Source organism: Cherax quadricarinatus, chromosome 78 (genome assembly GCF_038502225.1).
Source record: "Cherax quadricarinatus isolate ZL_2023a chromosome 78, ASM3850222v1, whole genome shotgun sequence".
NCBI lineage: Eukaryota > Metazoa > Arthropoda > Malacostraca > Decapoda > Parastacidae > Cherax > Cherax quadricarinatus.
In genome coordinates, this window is record NC_091369.1 from 20800897 (window position 1) to 20821012 (window position 20116).

Here is a 20116-nt window from a genome sequence, read left to right on the forward strand (position 1 = left end):
AATGTTAATGTAAAAATTTTTAATTTTGCTCCAAAAAAATCCTAGAAAACTTACCTAACCTTATTATAACAAGAACAATTTATTTTAGCCTAACCCAACTAAATATATTTTAGATTTGTTTACAGTAATTTAATACTAAACAAATACAACGAAATACATTTTTTTTCGTTAGGGTTAGAATGATTTTGGCGAAATTATTGCATACACAAATTTTCGCTTGTCTCATATGGGAAGATGAGCGTTGCTATTTAAGCCAAGATCGCAAGTTCTCCACCCATGGCTTGTCCTGCATTGTTAAGATCGCCTGTCTGCGATTGTTTACATATATATATATATATATATATATATATATATATATATATATATATATATATATATATATATATATATATATATATATATATATATATATATATATATATATATATATATATATATATATATATATATATATATATATATATATATATATATATATATACATATGTAAACAATCGCAGACAGGCGATCTTAACAATGCAGGACAAGCCATGGGTGGAGGGGGAGGGGGTGGAAATGTTAAGCTGAAGATTTACATCCCCCCACCCCGTGGCTTGTCCTGCATTTACATGAACATTTTTAGTTCATGAACGGAAATTAGCATCATAAGAGAGGTCAAACAATTGTCTAGAAATTAAGAATAAGTAAGTTTATTTTGGTACACACAAATACAGTAACATTTATTATCATACATAGCAGCATATGTGTATGGAACCTGGCATAACTCAAAAAATTCATACTGGGTCTTTTTTCCGTTTGGGTCCTTTACGCGAAGAAATGTTTTTTAAGATCATTTTATTGAGAATTAGATATTTAAATAATAAAATATTTATATAAACTTTGGTACTTTGAACACATTGTCAACAGATTTGAAACATATTCCAGTGTGACTTTGTTCCCACTCTTTCATCTTTTTAAACATCTCTTTAGAAGCTGCATTTGTGAAGGTTACATGGCAGTGAGGGATGCAACCCTTACTGGCTAATAGTCTGGCTGCTACCCTTGTTACCAGAGTTCCATGACCCAGTCTCCTGAAGTCCTTCTCTGTCCCTAACATACCCAGAGTACCAATAACGATGGGAGAAATCCAAGACACGGGTATTTCATTGTCTCCAGCGTAGGGCAAATTCTGAATGTCCAGGAACACCTCCTTAGTTACACTTGGGTCAAGGTACACACCGACCGCTGGCACATTCTCCGTCAGCATCCACATGAGCTCCTCTGGTATATTCTTCAATATGGTGCTCTTCAGTAACATATGTTGCAGTCCTGCCTTTCCCAGTCGACAGACGCGGAAACCCGGCCCACATCTGTAGAAATTGAATGTTTGGAATGAGTGGAATGCTTTGGAATGAGTGGAATGTTTAATATCACTTTTCTAAAAGACTTGTAAATGTAAAGTCACATTTTAGAAAAATCTAAATTTCTAGAAGTTACATTTCTCAAGAGAATATAAAATTATAAATTCTTTTGGATAAATGTAATAGCGAGTGTGAAGTGGTTGGCAAAAATTAAGTGAAACATTTTAGTTGTAATGAAAAGGATACATGAGAAAATCCAGATTTTATTGTTGACGAGATGCTTAACTTGTTCAGAAAGGTTTTATATCTAATACATGAGGGACTTTCATACTGTAAACAGGAAGAAGTAGAGAGATAATTTTATGGTTTACAGTCCAAAAGCTTTAATAGGTGTTCAGCCTCTTAATCATGAAGCAAAGGCATAACTCTGACACTTATATACTATAGCCAGAGAAGAGGTGCAGTAATTAAGGACATCATCATAAGTGGGCAATAGCCACTATCAGAAGTAGGTCATGTCAATAAACAGAGCAAGAATATCACAATAATACAGTAAGGGCAAACACTACCAACTAGATGATGAATATGACACATGTGTGTCACCTGTTTATCTCTCTTGATGAGACACAATAAACTTTTTCATTCTAATGCAGAGGCAACTTTTACACTGGACAAATTTGTAAAATTCAAGAGGTAATTTTCAGGTGGTAAGCCCCGTAGCCTTGATAAAAGGTGTTCAGTTTCCTAGTCTTGCACAGCCTTCCCTGTTATCCCTGCCAGTTCCAGCAGCTTTTGCAATAATCTCATGAATGGAACTGTCAAACACCTTCTTACAGTCCAAGAAAATGCAGTCTACTCACTCCTCTCTATCTTGTTTTACTGTTGTCATCCTGTCACAGAACTCCAGTAGGTTTGTGACTCAGGATTTCCCGGCAACATGGAACCAAGCTGAGGATCAAGAAGACTGTTGAGAGGCAGAATCAATGAGGAACCAGAAGACTACTGTGGAAACTTCCAACCCATTTTCGGAGCTACATGACGAATGTTGGTGTTCTACTGGGAATGCCACAAAGAGCACCAAGGAAGAATTGGGAGAGGTGAGTGAGACATCTCTAGAAACCCCAACGAAGACCATCGAGAACGTCTTCACGAATTCCACAAGTGAAGGTGAAGTGCTACCTGACGAATTTGAGTCGACTACTGGGAACATCACGATGGACGACACCAAGGAAAGTAAAAACATTGTTGTTGTCGGGCATAGCCAAATTAGGTACATGGATAGGGAATTCAGCTTGAAGGATGGGAGTAGGAGGCACAGAGTGTGTTTTCCTGGGGCTGGGATGAAGGATATTGTTAGCCATCTGGATGACATTATGAGAGGTAATGGGAGCAATCCTATTATCTGTCTCAGTGCTGGAGGCAACGATGTTGGCAGACGTAGGAGTGAGGACCTAATTAGCAGGAATAGGTCAGCAATAGAGATAATTAGGAGGAAGGGTAGGAACCCTGTCATATGTGGTATTTTGCCAAGGAGAGGAGTTGGAAATGGATGGTTGTCCAGGGCAATTGGTGTCAATTGCTGGCTGGACAAATACTGTAATGAAAATGCAGTAACATTCATTGACAACTGGGACCTCTTCTATGGCAGAAATGACATGTATGCCAGGGATGGGGATCACTTATCTAGGTTTGGGGTGAGAGCACAAGCAACGCAGTGGAGGGAGCTGTTATGTCTTTAAACTAGAAATAGATAGTGGTATAGGATTTAGTGGAAAATCAATGTATTCTGAGTGCAGTGATAGTGTGAGTTTTAAGGAAACCAGTCATAGGCAGAATGAGGAATAGTTATTGGTGAATATAGGAAAGCCAATGGCATTAGACGATAAGGAGAGTAACAGGCATAGTGGAGGAACAACAATCAGCAGGAAGAAAAAAGAGAAGGGAGGGTGTCGGAAAAAAAATTATTTTTATTATTAGCACACTGGCCGATTCCCACCAAGGCAGGGTGGCCCGGGAAATAAAAACTTTCACCATCATTCACTCCATCACTGTTTTGCTAGAAGGGTGCTTTACACTACAGTTTTTAACCTGCAACATTAACACCACTCCTTCAGAGTGCAGGCACTGTACTTCCCATCTCCAGGACTCAAGTCTGGCATGCTGGTTTCCCTGAGTCCCTTCATAAAAGCTACTTTGCTCAAACTCCAACAGCACGTCAAGTATTAAAAACCATTTGTCTCCATTCACTCCTATCAAACATGCTCACACATGCCCACTGGAAGTCGAAGCCCCTCGCACACAAAACCTCCTTTATTCCATCCCTCCAAGTTTTCCTAGGGCGACCCCTACCCCGCCTTCCTTCCACTACAGACTGATACACTCTTGAAGTCGTTTTGTTTCGCTCCATTCTCTCAACATGTCTGAACCACCTCAACAACCCTTCCTCAGCCCTCTGGACAACAGTTTCGACTATCCTGCACCTCCTCCTAACTTCCAAACTACGAATTCTCTGCATTATATTCACACCACACATTGCCCTCAGACATGACATCTCCACTGCCTCCAGCCTTCTCCTCGCTGCAACATTCATCACCCATGCTTCACAATCATATAAGAGAGTTGGTAAAGCTACATACACTCATACATTCCCCTCTTTGCCTCCAAGGACAACGTTCTTTTTCTCCACAGACTCCTAAGTGCACCACTCACCCTTTTCCCCTCATCAATTCTATGATTCAACTCATCTTTCATACACCCATCTGCTGACACGTCCACTCCCAAATATCTGAATACATTCACCTCCTCCATACTCTCTCCCTCCAATCTGATATCCAATCTTTCATCACCTAATCTTTTTGTTATCCTCATAACCTTACTCATTCCTGTATTCACTTTTAATTTTCTTCTTTTACATACCCTACCAAATTCATCCACCAACCTCTGCAACTTCTCTTCAGAATCTTCCAAGAGCACAGTGTCATCAGCAAAGAGCAACTATGACAACTCCCACTTTATGTGTGATTTTTATCTTTTAACTCCACGCCTCTTGCCAAGACCCTTGCATTTACTTCTCTTAAAACCCCATCTATAAATATATTAAACAACCACGGTAACATCACACATCCTTGTTTAAGGCCTACTTTTACTGGGGAAAAATCTCCCTATTTCCTACATACTCTAACTTGAGCCTCACTATACTCGTAAAAACTCTTCACTACTTTCAGTAACCTTCCTCCTATACCATACACCTGCAACATCTGCCACATTGCCCCAATATCCACCCTGTCATATGCCTTTTCCAAATCCATAAATGCCACAAAAACCTCTTTAGCCTTATCTAAATACTGTTCACTTATATGTTTCACTGCAAACACCTGGTCCTCACCCCCCTACCTTTCCTAAAGCCTCCTTGTTCATCTGCTTTCCTATTATCTGTCTTACTCTTAATTCTTTCAATAATAACTCTACCATTCACTTTACCAGGTATGCTCAACAGACTTATCCCCCTATAATTTTTGCACTCTCATTTGTCCCCTTTGCCTTTATACAAAGGAACTATGCATGCTCTCTAAAAATCCCTAGGTACCTTATCTCTCTTCCATACATTTATTAAATAATAGCACCAAGGACTCCAAAACTATATCCCCACCTGCTTTTAAAATTTCTATCTTTATCCCATCAATCCTAGCTGCCTTACCCCTTTTCATTTTACCTACTGCCTCACGAACTTCCCCCACACTCACAACTGACTCCCCTCACTCCTACAAGATGTTATTCCTCCTTGCCTTATACATGAAATCACAGCTTCCCTATCTTCATCAACATTTAACAATTCCTCAAAAGATTAACTCCATCTTCCCAATACCTTTAACTCTCCATTTAATAACTCTCCTCTCCTGAGGATATATTATACATTATAATAGTCGTAGCGCGAGAAATAAGATGGACGAATTGAGATTAGTTGCGAGTACGGGTAACATTAATGTTTGTCATAACTTAGACATTGTTTAATATGAAAAATAGGGACATGCCTGCTGAATGTCACATACAAGGTTTTAAATTGTTCCAAGTAGACAGAAGTATTGGGAGGGGGTGGGGAGGCATTGTATATCCGTGATCCTTGAAATTGTTGCATAAAAATGGGAATAAAGTCTGAAACAAATACTGAGTCTGTTTGGGTAGAATTTACAGAGGGACTTGAAAAATTTATTTTAGGCGTGATATACCGTCCACCAAACTTGGATAGAGACCGAGGAAGACTACTCTGGGAGGAAATTGTTAAGGTCACAAAGCACGATAACGCTGTAATTCTGGGAGATTTTAACTTTAGTGATATTGATTGGAATTTTCCAACTGGGAATTTAGAATCTAACGACTTTCTAGAAGTAGTTCAGGATTGTTTTTTGAAGCAGTTTGTGACAGAACCTTTAAGGAGAAATATGCTGCTTGACTTAGCTCTGGCAAACAAGGAATCCCTTGTTAACAATTTAGAAATTTCAGAGGGACTTGGTGCTAGTGACCACAAATCAATTATATTTAGCATTGAATGGAAGTACGATATTAGGGATAACTCATTAACTGTCCGAGATTTTCGCTTAGCAGATTACAATGGACTTAGAGAAAACTTATCATCCGTTGACTGGGGTAACGAAGTGAGCTATCAGTATGACAGTTTTCTGAACACTATACATGCTGCCCAAAGAACATTTATCCCATATAAAGAAATTATATCAAACAGAAATGATCCAAAATGGATGAATAAAAGGCTCAAATATCTTTTAGGGCATAATAAAGAAATTTATAGACATATCAGAAGAGATGACAGTCGTCTTATAAATCAGTATATTAGTATTAAGAGGGACATTAAAAAGGGGATAAGAAAAGCTAAACGGGACTATGAAATTAAAGCTGCCAGGGATTCGAAAACTAACCAAAAAGTTTTTTCTATATAAGAACAAAAGTTTGAGATAAGATAGGTCCCCATAAAAATAACTATGGGCATCTTACTGACAAAGAATGAAATGTGCTCGATTTTAAATAATTATTTTCTCTTGGTTTTTATACAGGAAGACACTAACAATATACCAGTAATTCATTTTTAGAGTGGGCCTGAAGAAGATAAATTATGTAACATCAGTCACCAGTGAAATGGTTATGAATTAGACAGACTGAAGCAAAATAAGTCGCCGGGTCCTGATGAGGTTATTTCAAGGGTTCTTAAGGAGTGCAAAATGGAACTCTGTCAACCATTAACTAATATTTTTAATTTATCTTTTCAAACAGGTGTAGTGTCTGATATGTGGAAGATGGTTAATGTAATTCCTATTTTTAAATCAGGGGATAAGTCTTTACCGTCAAATTACCACCCAAAAACCCTGACCTCAATTGTAAGCAAATTGCTAGAGTCAATTATAGCTGAGACTGTAAGAAGCCATCTGGATAAGCATAATCTGATTAATGATACTCAGCATGGATTCACGAGAGGCCGTTCTCGTCTATCCAATTTATTAACTTTCTTCAGTAAAGCTTTTGAGGCAGTTGATCACGATAAAGAATTTGATATTATTTTCTCAGATTTTAGTAATGCTTTTGATAGAGTTCTGCACCAAAGACTGTTAAAGAAAGTGGCAGCTCATGGCATTGAGGAAAAAGTGCTGTCATTGATCGAGTCATGGCTCACAGACAGGAAGCAGAGAGTGTCCATAAATGAGGTTAAATCCGAGTGGGAATCTGTAACAAGTGGCGTTCCACAGGGATCAGCCTTGGGCCCATTGTTGTTTATAATATATATCAATGATCTTGATGAAGGAATTACTAGTGAAATGACCAAATTCGCCGATGACAAAAAGATAGGTAGGATAAGTGATTCAAAGATAGATATCAGGGAACTTCAGGAGAATTTAGACAAACTCAGTACCTGGTCAGCAAAGTGGCAGATGCAGTTCAATGTAGATAAATGTAAGGTTCTGAAGCTCGAGTGTCTACAACCCTAGGACTTGTAAGCTAAATATTGTAGAACTTAGCCATACAGATTGCGAAAAGGACTTAGGGGTTATGATAAGCATCAGCCACCAAATTCTAATACTGCATGATGTTCGCTCACATGCAAAATGCTGGAAAACCTGGCTCTTTCAACACTACTATTAATAAACTTCTTGCACTTAACAACATGCCATCATTTAACTTCCCTGCAAGTCCACCATCAGCTGATATTTTGCAAGTAATCCCGATGATCGTCACTTTTGAAGCACCAGATGACTTGAAAGAATTAATAATAGATAACGACGATACCACCTCTGCTGCAGCAGCTCCAACACCATCGCCAACAACTAATGACATCACTCCAACAACGTCCAATGAGAAGCCTCCACCACCACCACTCCTCACTGAATCCAACCAATCAGAAGCCTTGCCACCAGAAACATCTTCTAATTCGTCTACTGAAGTTGACAACGCATCTACACTTCGACCTTCAACACTTCTTGAAACTGACCAATCAACGACTTCACCTGTCTATTACTCTAAGGCTGAACAACAATATTATAAGATACATGGATTCGCTTTCTACAATACTTCTGATTATCCTAAAGAAATGGATGCACAGACATTGATCCCCCTCCTCCAAAGTGAAGAAGTCAAGTACGTCGTTTGTCCATCACGTTTTCTCTACCTTAGAGAACACATCAATGTCCTTAATTCTCTAAAGATCGACCAAGATTGCAAATTTAGAATCAGGCACATGCCAATACAGAAGTTCCAGACTCTTTCTAATGGGATAGTAGCTTAACACACCTCAAGCTGACCATCACCAATACAACTCAACCTGCTTGCTGCCTTCTGACACTCCCAGCTCCTACCGCTGCCTTCGCCATCCTCTCCTAGTGAGCCAAGTAACGACATCATTCAAGCCTCTCCATCTTCGTCTCCAGTACTTTGGTACCACATGTCCCAAAGTGGTTGGGCCACTTGCCTTGATTCCTCCTCTTCTCCTCCTTCCCATCCTTTTACAGTCATTTCCATCCTTCCTTATCCTTCTTCCTTCCCATCTCACAACAGCTCTTGTCGACTTAATCCTAACCCTAATCCTAAAACCCTCTTCTATACATTTAATAAATGAAATCGTCAATCACTTCAAAATTATATCCCCACCTGCTTTTAATATTTCTTTCTGTTTCCCATCAATCTCAGTTGCTTTACCCTCTTTCATTCTACCCACAGCCTCACACACCTTCCCCACACTCTAACTTTTTCCTGTAATAACTCTCCTCTCATATTTTTAACTGTCGAATCCATTCATTTCCTAGGGTTTCGCAACTTTTTTTTTTTTTTTTTTTCATACAGGGCTTGACAAGGTTACGGATCCCAAGCTTTATTGACAAGCTATTTACAGGTTAAGGATTCCTAACTTTATTGGCAAGCTAAGAGCTGTTACCTACATCAGCTCATTTGAAAGCATTTTAATTGTTATGGGACATACAAGTAAGAAAGAGGATGAAGTTGGAGCCATCTGTGGACCAGCATTTTCATTTGATCAACTGACTTTATCTCGTTGACATCATTATGCTGTACGAATGTGTTCCATACTTGAGTCATCCTTGGTATATAGGATCTCAGATGGAGTGAAGTTCTGGATAAGGGTACAGCCAGAGTGAAGTTGCTACTTTCTGCCCATCTTGTGGCATAAAAGCTTGTTTCACACTGTCCTCAAAGTGGATCCAAATGTGGTACTTTGACAATATTGGCCTTGTACATAACAGTAAGGCCACCCACATCCCTCCTGTGTTGAAGGCTCTGCTGAAATGGCAGATCTATCCAGGATGGGTCCAGGCGAGAGATGAGACGTCTTGCTCTGTTCTCTACTCTGTCAAGCAGTCGCAGATGAGAGGGGGGGCAGGCAAACCAAGAAAGTGGAGCATACTCTAGGTGTGAGCGTACTTGTGCCTCGTACAGAATCTTGCAACCCCTACTGTCAAGTAGATGCGAGATACGGCGAAGTGCTGTAAGCTTCCTGGCTGCCTTGTTTGCAAGAATTACAACATGGTTCTTCATGGTTAGTTTGGAGTCAAATTTCACCCCAAGGATATCAACTTCTTCTCCAGGTGCCAACACCCTCCCATTCATCCTTACTACTGTACCAGCATTACCATCATGGTGCCTAGAGACGATCATCATTTGCGTTTTCTCAGGTGCAAATGTTACTTGCCATCTATTTCCCCAAGCTGATACAGCTCTCAGCTGGTGATAGATGTAGCTTAGAGCAGCTGGCATTTCTTCTCTTGGATAAGTGAATGTCAGTGTGTAGTCGTCTGCATATGCATTTGATTCTGGGATGAGATGAAGAAGGTCGTTGAAGTAGACATTCCATAACAATGGTCCCAGCACGCTTCCTTGTGGGACACTTGCCCCAATAGGATGTCTTGCTGATTCCATTCTATTGAGAACTACACTTAGAGATCTACCATGAAGGTAATCACTGAGGAGACATAGCATAGAGCCTGCAATTACCAGTGCTAGAAGTTTTGCTAAGAGGCCCTGGTGCCACATCCGGTCGAAAGTGCAAGCAAGGGCCAGTGCTACCAAACAGCTGACTTTGGATTCATCCAGTGACTGGTGCCACTTATTGGAGAGGTTTAACAACAGATCAGCAGCAGAGTAACCTTTCCTGAAGTCATATTGACGATCACAAAGTAGTGAGTGACAGTCAAAAAACTCTGTCATTTGTCTTGAGATTATTGTCTCAAGGATCTTTCCAGTGATTGACAGGAGTGACACTGGTCTGTAGTTGCTGATTTCTGCTCTGCTCTTCTTTTTGTGAACAGGGACTACATTTGCCTCTTTCCATAGAGAGGGCCATTTACACTGTACTAGGCAGTGCTGAAAGATGCGATTTAGAGGTGCTGCTAGCTGGTCTGCACCTCTCAGAAATCTTGGGCTCAACTTTTCTGGGCCCACAGCCTTTTCTTGGTCAAGTGATTTACGAAGGAAATGCACCTCCTCCTGCCTTATTGTTACCACTGACAGTTTTGACACAGTTCTTGCAGCTAGCCAAGGAGGGTCCCTTGCTGGATCAGGAACTTGCATTTTGGTAGCAAAGTGTTCAGCAAAGAGGTCCGCCTTCTCATGACTATTAGTAGAGGTGGTCCCATCCTGTCGATTTAGATGTGGAATGAGTTCATCAGGCAGATAACCTTGTCTGTCCTTGACCAGGGACCACCAGGTTTTGGAGCCTACCCTACCTGATGCTAGCTTTCTTTTAGTGTCCACCTCCCATTTAGCTATGGCCCACTTTTGAACGTCACCCATATGTCTACAGGCTTGCCTGTGCAAGTTCCTACTATAGGTGGTAGGATGTCTCTTATACCTTCGCCATGCTTTGTACTTAGCAGTAGCAGCCTCTCTACAACGAAAGCCAAACCAAGGCTGATCCGTAGGCTTCGCCACATGTTGCCGGTGAGGAATGTGTTATTGTTGTAGATTAAGGATGTGTTCAGTGAAGGCTTTCACTTGGTTGTCAACATCCTCTTGGAGAAGAGCATTCCAATCGGTGGTGGCGAGCTCAGAGTGAAGGGCTGGCCAATTACCTCTTTCCCATAGCCAGGTTGTGCATGTGGACTCCTCACCTCGTTCTCTTGGGATCTTAAGTGTCGTAAAAACAGCCTTGTGGTCAGACGATCCAACATAGCCGAGGGGTTGACAAGTGACTATGCCTTCTGTCAGATCACTCACTACTGGGTCAAGGGAGGAGCCAGAGATGTGAGTAGGGAAATCAACAAAGTTTCTCATGTCAAACACTGCAAGAAGGTCATCAAAGTCCCTCTGTAAAAGGTGCTGGTTGAGGTCACCAACAATTATGATATGTTGACAGTTGTGTTGTAGCAGAAGGGAGTGAATATTTTCCATTAGGAAGTTGATGGGATCTGCATGTTGCCACTGAGGTCTGTACATTGCACATGCTAGTACAGAGGTACTAGTGTTTATGCAGAGCTTGAAGAACATCATTTCAAGATGTGTAGGGGTGGCAACATCAATGTGCTGGGCATGAACACTTTCAGAAAAGCACACAGCAACACCACCTCCTTGCCCTTGTCTGTCTCTTCTCATCCATGAGGTGTAGCCAGCAATTCTTGCAAAATTTTCTGGAGTCCTGTCCTGTCACTCCAAAACTTTTTCTTTGTCTCAAAAAATTGGTTGATAGCATCTCACCCAGTCTCTTATTTCTCTCCTTCTACATTCCTTTACTACTCTCTTAACATCTCTTTCTCTCCATTTGCTCCTCTCTGCTTGTATTATCTCTACTTTGCAAAAACCTCTCAAAGGGTAACTTTTTTTCTTTACTTCATCATTCCACCAATGGTTCTCCTTCCCTCCCACACCCACTTTCCTGTAACCGCAAACTTCTGCTGAATATTCTAACACTACATTTTTAAATCTTCCCCATACCTCTTCATCCTCATTGCTTATACTGTCACTAGCCAATCTTTCTTAAAATAGTTGTTTATATCTTATGCTAAGAGCCTCCTGCTTTAGTTTATAAACTTTCACCTCTCACTTACTTGCTGATTTCATTCTCCTTGTATCCCATCTATCTTTTACTCGCACTGTAGCTACAACTAAAATTATCTGATACATCTGTGGTCCCTCTATAAACATACACATACTGAATTCTACCAATCCGTGTTTTATCTAACAATACATAGTCCAACAAACTAGTGTCATTACGCCCTATATCTTGTATACTTATTCATTTTTTCTTTTTTCTTGAAGTATGTATTACCTATTACGAAACCCATTTCTATATAAACTTCAATCAAACGCCCAAAATTTTTATTTACACCAAGCATTATACCAACTTATCTATCATGCCCTCTAACCATTTCTCCCACTTCAGCATTTATGTCCCCAACCACAATTACTTTCTCACTTGGTTCAAAAGTTCTTTAAACTTGCTTAAAATCTCACAAAATCTCTCTCTCTCTTTCTTTCTTTCTCTCTCTCTCTTTCTCTCTCTCTCTCTCTCTCTCTCTCTCTCTCTCTCTCTCTCTCTCTCTCTCTCTCTCTCTCTCTCTCTCTCTCTCTCTCTCTCTCTCTCTCTCTCTCTCTCTCTCTCTCTCTCTCTTTCTCTCTCTCTCCCTCCTCTACACTCCTCTCTTCTCCAGGAGCATACACATTTTTTTATATCCCTCTTAGCACATCCGACCCTTATTTTAATAAACATAGTCTATGAATTTATACATATATATTCCATCTTTCCCTTCCATAACTGATCATTCAACATTATTTATACCACATCCTCAGCTCTATCTCTCTCAGATACTCCTAAACTAATCTCACATATTTCTCTCCACTTAAACTCTCCTACCTAGACTTTTCAACTGACTCCCAGCATTAAAGGGGGACTACCAGTAGACCCCCTGGCTGTCTTCAACAAGGCGCTGGACAGGCACCTAATGTTAATACACGATCAGCCGTGCTGAGGTTCTTACTTAGGTTTGCATGCGGACAGCAGTAACAGCCTGGTTGATCAGATCCTGTTCCACCACGAGGCCTGGTCTCAGACAGGGCCGGGGGCGCGTATATTCCAGGTATACCGTCTTCAGCTTTGTCTCACTTACAGCTAGAACATTCAACTTCTTTTCACTCATAACATTGGCAATCAACTCTTTCTTGTCTAACTGGAGTATATCTGAAGGTTTCGGAGTTCAAAGCCCCAGCGTCCAGGTCTGTGACCAGGACTCATTGGCTGAACGCAACCTTATGTACGAACCACAGCCCGGCTGCTCAGGTACTGACTTTCGGTGTCTCTCCAGTGCCTTCTTGAAGACAGCCAGGGATCTATTGGTAATCCCCCGTATGTATGCTGGGAGGCAGTTGAACAGCCTTGGGCCCCAGACGCTAATTGTGTTGCGTCTTATCATGCTAGTGGTACACTTGCTTTTCATTGAAGAGATGTTGTATCGTCTGCCGAGTCTTTTGTTTTCATAGGGAGTGATTATCGTGTGCAAGTTTGGTACTAATTCCTGTAGGATTTTCCAAATGTATATAATCATGTATCTCTCCCGCCTGAGTTCTAGGGAGTACAGTTTGAGGAACTTCAAGCGTTCCCAGTAATTGAGGTGTTTTATCGTATTTATGGAAATATAAACACAAATGCAGTATAATGTGATCCTTTATTGACTACGTTTCGCCTACACAGTGGGCTTTTTCAAGTCACAAACAGAACTACCTGGGGTGGAAGGAACGCGAGTATTTATAGTCCAGTTCAGAATGCTGAGGTCAGGTGAAGAATGCTGCATCTGATGATGCACCGAGTGGGGTTATAGAGTCTAAAAACTTGGGCAGCCCGGAAAGGAGATTGGACAAGTTTGTTTCGCCCACTGTGTGGGCGAAACGTAGTCAATAAAGGATCACATTATACTGCATTTGTGTTTATATTTCCATTGTGTCGGTATTTTATACCATTTATTTTTATCGTATTTATGTATGCAATGAAGGTTCTCTGTGCATATTCTAAGTCAGCAATTTCGCCTGTCTTGAAAGATGCTGTTAGTGTGAAGCAATATTCCAGCCTAGATAGAACAAGCGACCTGAAGACTTTCATCATGGGCTTGGCATCCCAAGTTTTCAAGGTTCTCATTATCCATCCTGTCATTTTTCTAGCAAATTCGATTGACACAATGTTATGGTCTTTGAAGGTGAGATCCTTTGACATGATCACTACCAGGTCCTTTACATTAGTTTTTCGCTCTAGTGTGTGGGTTGTGTAATTTAAGCCACAGCACTGTATCTTCCTTGGCAGATGACACCAGAATTTGCATGACTGTCCTCCATTGAAGACATCGCAAGACCCCAGGCAGATGTCAACCATATCTTTAAATGGGTTGCAGAAAACAATGTGACAACACAATAGTTTTTCGCTATATTGTGTGGTTGGGATTTGTTTTATACTCCGATATAATTTTAATTTCCCCTCGTTTTCCATATCGAAGTAATTGAAATTTCTCGTCACTGAACTTCATATTGTTTTCTGCGGCCCATTTAAAGATTTGGTTGATGTCTGCCTAGATTCTTGTAGTGTCTTCAATGGAGGACACTGTCATGCAAATTCGGGTGTCATCTGCAAAGGAAGAAAAGGTGCTGTGGCTTACATCATCTGCACTACATCCAAGCATATTCGAACATTCCAGAATTATAAAGTTTTTATTATTATCATTTTTAGTAATTCTTAAGAAGGCGTCACTAAACCATTGTTCCCAGCATTTTAATCACCTTTTACAACAAGCATAACTTAAGGAGGAAAGATTCTTTCTGCTTCCCCATTTAGATGAAAAAATAAAACTAACAAGAACTATGTTTATGAGAACAAGAACTACATTGTATATATACAGCCTCTTCTCACTGAGCGACGTACTCATTTACCGACGACTCGGACTGACGACGGGTTGTCTGACCAGTATGCATAACTAATGTACATTATAGCTGATTTCCTCTATCCTGTTTATTACAATATAAAGAACACTACTGTATTAGCATTTAAAAAACATACTAAAACGTTATAAATGTGCAAAGGTGACATTAAAACATTAGCAACGATGGTTAACACAAACCCACTACCACTATAATATGCTCCTCATTTAGCGACGAAATCGTTTAGCCATAGATCATACACCCAACAGAGCTAGGTGTTGTGCTCTGATCTGAGGACATAGGATGTTGTTGGAGCATCAGAGCTAAATTCATTCTACTTCCCGTTTGGTGCACGAGCCTCACATGCAATATATGTTGTATTGCAACCATGAATGAGTGGTATTTAATCAATAAGAACACTGTGAGCAGCCGAGGGCTCGAATCTGTGTTGCTTTGGCCCGCCACTTGGTGAGCGAAAATCGCACGATGTTCTAACCCACATCATAAGGAGGGCCAAAAATCGTGGGTTTGAGCCCTTGAGTAGTCACAGTGTTGTTATTGATTGAATATCACTCATTCGTGGTTACAATATGATATACAGTGCTTGTGGAGGCTAGTACACCAAACGGGGAATAGAATGAAATTAGCTCTGAGGCACCCACTCCATCGTATGTCCTTCGAACAGGATACAACACCTACCACTGCTGAGTGTGTGATTTTTAATGGTTCAAGCAGTAATATTTTATGAATAGGCAGATGTTAAATAGACTAGAAATCATATGATATAATATAATAACTAATTAGAAGTCGTTTTGGTTGGTTTAGTCAGCATTAAAAGATGAGATGTTTCTTAAGCAAAATCCTAAATTTATAAAAAGTCAGAGGATCCTTTACCGGTTCAGGAAGTGAATTACAGATGTTCGGGCCCTTTATGTGCATTGCATTTTTGCATAGTGTGAGATTGTCACGAGGGATGTCGAAGAGTGCCTCATGCCTCATCTCCAGAACAACAGATATTACAGCATGCAAATAAAACCCGCTTCTATCAACATAACGACGTTTGTCTTTGCAAACATACAAGGTCTAAAGCTGTCAACAAACAAAAAAATTTCTTACATCAAGGGATTGCTCAGTGAGAGAAATGCAATGTTTTCAGCATTCACAGAAACCAATATGAAGGATCATTTTGACAACGAATTATGGATCCCAAGTTATGACCTGTTCAGATGCAACAAACTAAACAGGCAACAAAGGGGTGGGGGGGGGGGGAGGTTGGCCCATATATCACAGAGATGCTCATTTGCTCAAAACTACTAAACACCACAAGTGATGTTGAAATTTTGGTGATAAAGACTGATAACCAAAATCTTGTCATTGTGGTTGAATACAAGCCTCCAGATGCAAGTTGGCAGCAATTCCTGGAGCAGTTTTTGAAATTTGACCACTGTCTGGAAAATCTCCCAACTTCTGCCCAAATACTTTGCTACTGGGAGACTTCAACCTGAGACACCTAAAATGCAGGAGTGTAGCAAATAATATTTTAGCAGAGATTCAAATTCAATTCAAATTCAAAGTTTATTCTCTATAAGGATTACAATGCAGAGTTTACAGAAATTTGGTTATTGTGTGGTTTACATGTAGTAAAATTGTGATTACAGAGTGTACCACTAGAACGCTTAGCATGGCTAGGCATTTCGGGCAGACTTAGTTTTATTCTTAATTGTAAAATATTACAAATTATGAGGTAAGTTGGTATTATGGCTAAGTGACTAAATACTAGTTTGTGAGTTTAGCAATGTGAATGCTTTTGTTTTGGCACAGTACATAGTTTCAGTATTGGAGTATCACAGGATTCATTATTTTAAGATTGAGATTAATATTTCTGTTTATGGTCAAATGAGTGAGTGAGTGTAAGTGTGAACCACCAGGTGGTATTCGTGTAGTTAGTTGACTGGGTGTATCAGGGAGATAAGATGTTTTCTAATGGTAGTTTTGAAGGTGATGAATGTGTCTGCAGTTCTAGAGTTCTCAGGTAGGGTATTCCAGATTTTAGGGCCTTTGACATACATTGAATTTTTGTAAAGGTTTAGTCGGACACGGGGAATGTCGTAGAGATGTTTGTGTCTGGTGTTATGCCTGTGGGTTCTGTCACAACTATCAAGAAAGCGTTTTAGGTCAAGGTTGATATCAGAGTTTAAGGCCCTGTAGATGTAGATTGCACAGTAGAAAGTGTGGATGTATTAAACTGGGAGTAAGTTTAGGTCTATGAAGAGAGGGGGGGTGTGTTGCCAGGGATGGGATTTAGTGATTATTCTTACTGCAGCTTTTTGTTGGGTTATTATTGGCTTTAGGTGTGTTGCTGCAGTTGATCCCCAAGCACAAATAGCATAGGTGAGGTATGGATAAATAAGTGAGTGGTATAGTGTGAGAAGGGCATTTTGCGGCACGTAGTATCGTATCTTGGAGAGGATCCCAACCGTTTTGGATACTTTTTTGGTTATCTACTGAATATGGGTGCTGAAATTCAGGTTGTTGTCAAGGTATAAGCCTAGGAATTTGCCCCCATTATTTCTGGTAATTAGAGTGTTGTCAATCTTAATGTTAATTTGTGCATCTCCTGCTCTGCTACCAAACATAATATAGTAGGTTTTGTCAGTGTTAAGCGTAAGTTTATTGGCTGTCATCCAAGTCGATATTTTAATCAGCTCCTCATTCACAATGGTGTTGAGGGTGGCAAGATTAGGGTGAGAGATGACATAAGTCGTGTCATCAGCAAAGAGAATGGGTTTCAGGTGTTGGGATACGTTTGGAAGGTCATTGATGTATATGAGGAAGAGCAGGGGACCAAGGACACTTCCCTGCGGAACTCCAGTATCAAGTGGCCGTCTTGCTGATGCTGTGTCTTTAATGGTGACGTACTGATACCTATTAGTAATGTAAGATTTGAAATAAGCAAGCGCATGGCCTCTTATACCGTTTGTGGAGTAGGATGTCATGGTCTACTGTGTCAAAAGCTTTTCTTAGGTCAATAAAAATTCCTAGTGGATATTCCTTATTTTCCAATGCTGTGTAAAGCAGATCTAGCATTTTTATGATTGCATCATTAGTGCTTTTATTTTTCCTGAATCCAAATTGGCAGGGGTTGAGTATGTTTTGAGCCGTTATAAATGAATACAGTCTCCTGTGCACGAGTTTCTCAAAGATTTTGGATAGCAATGGTAAGTTAGATATTGGCCTATAGTTGTTTAAGTGTGTAGGGTCACCACCTTTATGTATTGGTGCAGCCCTTGCCATCTTGAGTAGTTTCGGGAAGGTGCTAGTCTCTAGTGACTTATTAAAAAGTAATGAAATAACATGCGAAAGGACATGGGCCGCTCGCTTGTACAGCAATGGTGGGACATGAGACAGATTCCCCCGAGTTATTTTTAAGTGACTTTATAATCTCAGTGACTTCCGTGGGCTCGGTTGGTGCAAGATAGAAGGAATTAGGGAAATTCCCATCTAGGTAGTCCCCGGCATGGGCATTGGTATGTGGGATTTTACTGGCGAGATTAGATCCTATGGTTGAGAAGAAGTCGTTTATCTTGTTAGCTGTGTCAGTGGGATGTAGTGGTGTTTCATTAGGTTTAGTTAGGACAATATTGTTGGTTTTTCTCAGTTTGTGGGTCCCTAGAATCTGAGAGAGTGTTTTCCAGGTCTTTTTTATATCTCCTCTAGTGTCTGTGAATCTGCTGGAGTAGTATAGTTGTTTGGCTTTCTTTATTACTTTGGTGAGAGCTGATGAATGGGCAACCAAGCCGTTTGTTTGTGATCTGTTTTGTTTTTATAGGACAATGTTTGTTGTATAGTCTAAGTAATTTGTTAAGAAAAATGTCTGTCCAGTCATCAATACCATTGGCCTTGGAGAATTCTGTAGGCCAATCAACAGTCTCTAGGTCAGCTGTGAACTTCCTTACTGAGGCCTCGTCATGGAGTCTAAATGAGACTTTGTTGTATTCAAGTGGTGGTTTACTAATGTTTGTCAGGAGGAAGGTAGGGTAGTATATTGGGGGCTTGTATATTGGTCCATATGTGGTCTATTATGGTTGCACTTGTCTCAGTGAGCCTGGTTGGTTTAGTTATTGTTGGTATGAGAAGTGTGTTGTTCATATTGTTGATGAAATCAGTTACAGGCTGATCATCTAGTAAGCCAAGGTTGATGTTGAATTCTCCAGCTAAGAGAAGGTGGTGCTTATTCATTTGTCTGTTTGTTATTAGTGACTTTAATTTCTCACTGAAATTTGGGATGTTTGTGTGAGGTATCCGGTAAATGGCACCGATTGTTATAGGCGTCTTAAGGTTTTTTACAGTAAAATTAGCAGAAATGTATTCCCCATATTCATCACTAAAGCAAGTGGTGCTAAGACAAGATAATTGGTTAGAGTAATAGATTGCAATACCACCCCCAACTTGGTTTGGTCTGCAGTTGTGAATTGCTGTGTATCCTGGTAGAGGGTAGATATCTATTGTGTCCTGCTTAAGCCAGGTCTCAGTAAGAATAATGCAGGAGAAGGGTGTCTTTAGTGATTCAAGGAGTGCTAGGAGGTCATCATAGTGTTTGCTTAAGGACCTGATGTTGTAGTTAAGTACTGATAGACTTTTAGCATTGTTTACGATAGTGGTGGCTTGTGATGCTGTGTAATAAAGGCAGTTGCTTTCCAATAGGTTTTGATTGGGTGTCAGATTATGGAGGTTTAGATCAGGGTCAACGTGATCAATCATATTCTAGGTTTAAATTATGGTTATTTATATCCTGAGTTGTGTGTTGAGTTCTAGTTCTGATATCTGTAGTGGTAGGAAGTTTGGACAAGTATATAGCTAGAGTATTTTGGTCATGTAGGGTATAGTCACTACTACACATAATGAAGTTGATGTTGTCTATGTGTTGTGGTGGAATGAACTAAAGTACAACTAGGTATAAACTAGTAATATAAAAATACAAATTAAAAATAGAGCAAGACACTCACATGTAATTGCACTAAGGTCTAATAATGACTTTTGTGGAGTCTATGTTTTGAGCTAGAATGAGCTATAGTGCAATAGGTTTAATCTAATAATATAAAAATACAAATTAAAAATAGCACTAGTCTCTCACTAGTAATTGCACTATGGTCTAATATAGTGAATTTGGTATTGACTATGTATTGAGCTAGAAAGAGCTATAGTGCAACTAGGTTTAGTCTAATAATATAAAAATACAAATTACAAATAGCACCAGTCTCTCACTAGTAATTGCACTATGGTCTAGTATAGTGAATTTGGTATTGACTATGTATTGAGCTAGAATGAGCTAGAGTAAAACTGTGATTAATCTAATAATATAATAAAGGAAC

General features: G+C 39.9%; 1 protein-coding gene across 1 annotated transcript in view; it reads right to left on the reverse strand.

Moving 5' to 3' along the window:
- Positions 1-673: 673 nt before the first annotated feature.
- The window catches only part of LOC138850990 (uncharacterized), a 162706-nt gene continuing 143263 nt past the window's right edge, over positions 674-20116 (reverse strand). The window contains exon 3 of the mRNA XM_070101770.1: positions 674-1349. Coding sequence (XP_069957871.1) covers positions 869-1349 — 481 coding nt within the window. The 3' untranslated portion in view covers positions 674-868. The remainder of the gene's footprint in view (positions 1350-20116) is intronic.